We start from the raw sequence: 6,000 nt of genomic DNA, 5'->3' as shown, positions 1-6,000 counted from the left end.
TATGGATTATATTAATATTATGGCGATTACAAATTGATCTTCGACTGTGTGCTCAGAATATGGTAGTATTAGCATTAACAAAGCATTGAATACACTGTGTCAAAATACTCCAATTCCTAGAGTAGCCCACCACCATCTGAAGTCAAACAGATGTAAAATCAAATGATTACCTACTTGTTTCAATGCCCACCTGAAATTATCCTCATTGGGCTGCACTCTACTCTTCTCAGAGCGGGCACTTTGCACCATTTCTGACCAAAATACTACTCTACACTTTAGGAAATGCAATTCAATAAACTTGCAGAGTGTACTAGACAGGCAGCAACTCATGTACTGGAACATCAGGGTCTAAGAACTCACTTTGCCAGGCCCATTTTACATGTTCCCTTACCTTACACAGTAGCATCCATGTTGCTACTGCATGTTGCCTACAACTGTAGCTTGCTTTGAAAGGAAAAAACAAACCAAAGGAACAAAACAAAACAAACCCCCCTCACTCCCCAATGTCCTCGTCCCTCCCTACCTCAGAATCATAAGCCATGTTACTAAGTGCTCTTTTGTCTTACTTGTGGCTTCCTGTAGAGAAGCTTGACTTCCACAAAATCCATCCAGAGGGGAGCGATGGATGCCTGTTCCCTACTTGTTCTGGTTGCAATTACTGCTGTGGCTGTTGGTGGGGTTTTTTTTTGCTACCACTCTTGAGCATACACGGTTATCAGTGAAAACTGGGGCAGACAGTGAAGATGTCATTCTAACACAGTGTGTTTTGTTGTTGGGTTTGTGGTTTGTTTTTTGTTTTTTTTTCCTTCCCTTGGATTACATCGATCATAACTGCAATTTAAAATGGTAACTATAAATAATAGATGCTTTAGTATGTGCTCATCATCCTTGTGAACTCGTAAGAATGAAACAGATGGGGTTGTTGGTGTGTACCCATAGCATTAGGAACTATGGTATGATGCAACTGATCTTTTTAATCCAATATGATAGTTCCTATCTCATTATGTACTTGGTGGCTGCTACATTTTACAGTAATGTATGTGTCAGTCACAGTTGTCCGATAGAAATCACAATGGCTTTATTCTATGGCTTATGGGTTTTTTGTTGTTGTTACATGAACTGTAGTCTCAAGACAAAGTAGAAGTCTAGTATTAGCAAAACAGCTTTAACAGAGTAAGTTGACATGCGATGAGGAAATTTCACCACTTAAATGCTTGGAAATTACTAGTTTACAAAGATGGACGTGTGTCTAAAAGTGTTAGCGTATGCTGACAGTATTGAAATTGTTAAAATAAGTAGTAGTGGCCGCTTGTTTTCTTATTTGAAGACCAATCTTAAACAGAAAAATGCTCTAAATATGCTTACAATATCTTACGGCTAACACTTGGTGTACAGTGGGGAAAAAGGACTGCCATTAGTACAACTGAAAAGACACTCTGTACATGCCTAATTTTGCTGCGGGGCTGGCCACCTCTACTCTGTGCTTAGGAACTGGAAAGCCCCTATTTAGAAACCCTGAGCAGTTCTTTTGATACTGGAAATCTATCAATTCTGTGTACACTTACTATTATTTGTTTTCTGTGAGGTGTCTAATGCTCACTAGAAGCAACATTGTAAGTAATACGCTAAATAAGTACTGTAGCCAGCTGGATCACACACAAAAAAGAGTGCTTAGGCCAACAGGAGAATTTAGTGCAGAACATCTGGCTAAGGAGATTGTCTACTGACTGACAGCTGAGAAGGGTCTGTTGGTATGAAAAGTTGCTCTTGGTATGGTTAAAAAGAAATAATTTTTTGCTGCCTCTAAGAACCCCCATTCATGTGGATCACTGGAGAAGCGGACTGAGCTGTTCCATCTAATCCCTCAGAATATTCCAGGCTGAGGGCAAATATGTTAAGGGGCTGCAGAAGGTCAGGTGGAAATTTGGTGAAAGTCTGACCCAATCTTGATTTCTCCCAGATTACCCCAAGTGCAAGCTCTTCCATATTTGGCAAAATGATTTGCTGTCAGGCCTGGGAGCTTGAGTCACAACTGACAGCTCAGAGGAAAAATATCATGACTGCTTAAGTGTTAGTGAGCAACAAGAAAAATCCTTGAATGTGGCATGTCACTGCTGCGTTACTACAGTGGACAATGTATGATAAGGGTGAAAGAATGCAATATTAGAATGGGATCGTGGGCGCTTGAAATACTTGGGCGCTTCCTTAGGCAAAGTTCTTACTGCAGCAGTGTCTCTGGTTTTACTTCAAACTTTTACATCACCTTCAGGGGTATATGGTGCTCTAGCTGTGGTGGTAAGCGAAGGCTCAGACTGCAATGAGTCAGGGCACTGGTGCAATATAAAGCTAACTGCTGTCAGCCAGCTGTCTGTCGGCACCTGGGCTCTAGAGTCTCACTACAGAGGGAAGTAACAATCTGTTGGAAGGGAGGGAAGGAGAGAGGCCATTTGGAGGAAGAGAAGTTGAGGAGGACATTGAACTGTAGTTGATGCAGGAAAAGTCCAAATTTCCTCATTTTTCCCCTCAGTATTATTTGGACAGAGATGTAAAAATGATGGCTAGTTCAACATACACAGGACTTTCCTACTTTACAAGGAGGTATTTATGTTTACTTGAAGAGCTGTGGACTATAGAATTGTGTCTGCACTAACCATTACTATGCAAAGTTACTACACCTTACCACAGTGGATTCAGGAAAAGTCCAAATTTCCTCATTTTTCCCCTCAGTATTATTTGGACAGAGATGTAAAAATGATGGCTAGTTCAACATACACAGGACTTTCCTACTTTACAAGGAGGTATTTATGTTTACTTGAAGAGCTGTGGACTATAGAATTGTGTCTGCACTAACCATTACTATGCAAAGTTACTACACCTTACCACAGTGGATTTTTATTCTATCTGCTAATGTAACTTTCCTTGTTGATTTAATATGGCTCTGGGACAGCCAGCTGTTACTAATAGTAATTTCTCTGAGACTTGGTTAAGTCAGAATTAAATCACACAAATAGGAAGTCATCAGCAAGGAGAAACACAAACTGCTTATTCAAAATCAGATTTTTTTTTTTTTTTTTTTTTTTTTGGCTAGTATTGCTGAATAGACAGCAGTCTGACAATTAACTGGCACTCAAATTCCCACTATAGTAAAGCTCCACTAATGTTCTACAAGAGAGTGGAATATAAGGGCTGAGTTAAAGTAGAAACTGTTCAGTCATTGAAAAACTTAAAATTTTGTAAGGTCTTTAACATTCTGGAGCTCTAAGGTCCCATAACTATTTGACACAAGACTTCTGTCTTCACGATTTCCACAAATCAGAGGTTTTGCCTGCTTCTGGATTTTCAGTCAAGATCTGGAGCAGCTGGTTTCAGAGTTGAGAACAACTGTTCTGCTGCCCTCTACTAAGCCCCTGATTTCTTGATTCTGTCTTTCTGCCACTTCTGGTGATTGTTTTGATGCTTTTGACTCTTGGCTATCGGGAAAAGTCACAACAATAAGACCGCCCACCCCCAAATCTTGTAGGATTGTCATGGTAACATATCTAGAAGGCTGCAGCTTAGAAGTCCAAATGATGCTGAAATGATCTTGAATGTCACACTGCCAAGCCTTCCTCCTAAAAAGAAGTACCAATGTGGTGTGTGAGTCAGGAGTCAAAGCTAAAACAAAAGGACTATTAGCCAGCATTTCTGGGCATGACAGTTGCCATAAAATACTACATCTACTGTTTATGATCTGTAAACTAGAAGGGAAAGAAGGCCTAGTTAAACTCTGCTAAGTGTCTTAATATCCTTAAGTAGAAGGTACCACGCAAATTTAAGATATTAAACTAGAACTGGTTCACCTTCATTCTTAAAGGCCTACGATAGAATATGTGTTTTAAATCCTACAGAAGATGATGATACCATTGCGTACAGCTCAATAGCACAATCTGGTCATCTATGAATTTTCAGTCCTGAACAGTTTGAGTGTGTGAAGCTATTTACAAAAATTGACACTTTTTTCTCAGATTTAATGTAAAATCTTACCCAGCTGCTCCTTGGTCAGGTACTTTCAGGAAATCCAAGCTTTCTGGTTGCTGTGAAATCTTGCCTGATCCTCCTGACAGTTGCCGTGGTAAAGTTGGTCGTGTCATATTTGTATACAGGTTTTTCTGATTGGCCCGTTGACTTCCTGGGACATGGGGAAGTGGTAGAAACTGTGGGGGATTTATTACTCCATTTTGCTGCTGACCTAGAAGTAAATGAAGTGTGAACACATCCAGTCCAAACTACAGCTCAGTAAAGGTAACCTTTTCCTTGTGTGGATGGCTCAGCTGTCAGTTAGATTCAGCTGTCAGTGAGACTCAGCTATCAAGGAACTTGAAAACAAAATAATGTTGAAATCTTAAAGTTTGATTTATACACAGTTTCAGGTCTGCTGGAAATCTATTTTGGGTTCATGTCTTCATGGACTTGTGCTCAAGTTTGAGACATGTGCCTTGAATGTTACAAGCAAGAGGATTAGCTCTCAGCTGAATTCAACCTTATTAAGGTTAGCTAGCATGTAACCACCACACCTCTATTTAAAACACTGCATAAAATTTTATCCACATAAGGGCTGATCTAAAGCTAGCTAGAATTGCTGGGGGTCTCCCTTTCTTTTAAAATTCAAAATCCATCCAACTCCCTGAATACTGGGTAGACTATTTTTTAAGTTGCTATAAGTATTTGTCTATTTTAACAAGCAAGGGTTTTTTTCGTTGTGGTTTTGGTTTGTTTTTTTTTTTTAAAAAAAAGCCTTGCTGCTACTTTGATAGCTCAAAAGGAGTTTGAATTTTCTAGGTGATGACAAGAATAAATGCCTTTAAATAATTATGCCTCTAACTTGAATTTAAAACAAACCCACCCATGTCTGAGCTACTTGCAGGATCAGGGCCTAAGGAGCTCAATTCTGCACGCTTTACATTCCTAAAACCCCCACTGAATAGAATGGGAGCTATGCTTATACTAAAAATCAGATTGGGTAATGCTGTGGGTGATCCTCTTTTTCCCTTGTGATTACGACTGTTGAAAATTAGCAGAATGAATAGCTGTGCAGAGAGGAGAATTCATAATCATGACACTTGGAAAAACCTTACTGCATTCAGCAGCTGGTCTTTGCTTCTGATATTCTTTTGATACTGTGTCAGAGCTTAAGTAGTCATAAACTCATACGTAAAACTCACTTTGGCACCCAAGCTAGTATGGCACATACATTATGGTTATATAAATAAAGGTTTGTTTTATTCTGAACATACGCATAGTCTGTTCAGCTACTGGACCATTAATTTGAAAACAAATGTGAAAACAGCAGAATACATTTCAAATGATCAAGGACAGTGTTACTTCCCCAAATTGTGAGAGCAGGATGGAGAGAATTGTTTGTGACTTTCAAGGAGGAATGTGCCCAAATCACGCAGTTGCCTCAGACTCCTTGAAAGTCTGGACAATCTAATTGGAACTTTCTTGTAACAGCTGTCTTCAATCTTATTTTTGCAGCTATAATTGGCTACTTCACAAAAGAGTTTGAATTAAAAAAAAAAAACAAAACCAAACAAAACCCCACATGTTACAGTAATTGATTTGAGGTCTATATAAAAGACACCTACTCGCCTTTTAAACGTGATACCCTAACGCGTAAGGGTCAACACAGCATTTCACTTTCAGTAGTTACACTTATCCTGTGTCGTCCTGCCTGGACACTATAGTGTGATTTCACTGGTCTGTGAACATCTAGTTCAACTCCACAGTTGAACATGTGGAAAACGGTGGGTCAATAGAATATTGTTCTCTCTTTGGAGTTCACAGGCTAAATTAATTTTTTCTCTCTAGGGCAGAGGTGAAACACCCTGATGACATCAATCCCATGCAGAAAGTTAGCCCAGAGTCTTGCTCATGCAGAGGGAGGCTCTTCTAATTAGGACTCCCTGTTCATATATCTGTTCAGGAGCTGTCATAAGCACTGGGGGATATATGATTACAAAA

General features: G+C 39.5%; 1 protein-coding gene across 1 annotated transcript in view; it reads right to left on the bottom strand.

Moving 5' to 3' along the window:
- Positions 1–4,023: 4,023 nt before the first annotated feature.
- The window catches only part of MYO1E (myosin IE), a gene marked incomplete at both ends in the record, with an annotated part of 51,393 nt that continues 49,416 nt past the window's right edge, over positions 4,024–6,000 (bottom strand). The window contains one exon of the mRNA XM_009572264.1: positions 4,024–4,228. Within this exon, the coding sequence (XP_009570559.1) occupies positions 4,024–4,228 (205 nt within the window). The remainder of the gene's footprint in view (positions 4,229–6,000) is intronic.

The sequence above is a fragment of the Fulmarus glacialis genome, unplaced genomic scaffold, assembly GCF_000690835.1.
Source record: "Fulmarus glacialis isolate BGI_N327 unplaced genomic scaffold, ASM69083v1 scaffold39462, whole genome shotgun sequence".
NCBI classification, from domain to species: domain Eukaryota; kingdom Metazoa; phylum Chordata; class Aves; order Procellariiformes; family Procellariidae; genus Fulmarus; species Fulmarus glacialis.
The sequence above is the reverse complement of the archived record's forward strand: the minus strand, read 5'-3'. Positions and strand labels throughout refer to the sequence as shown.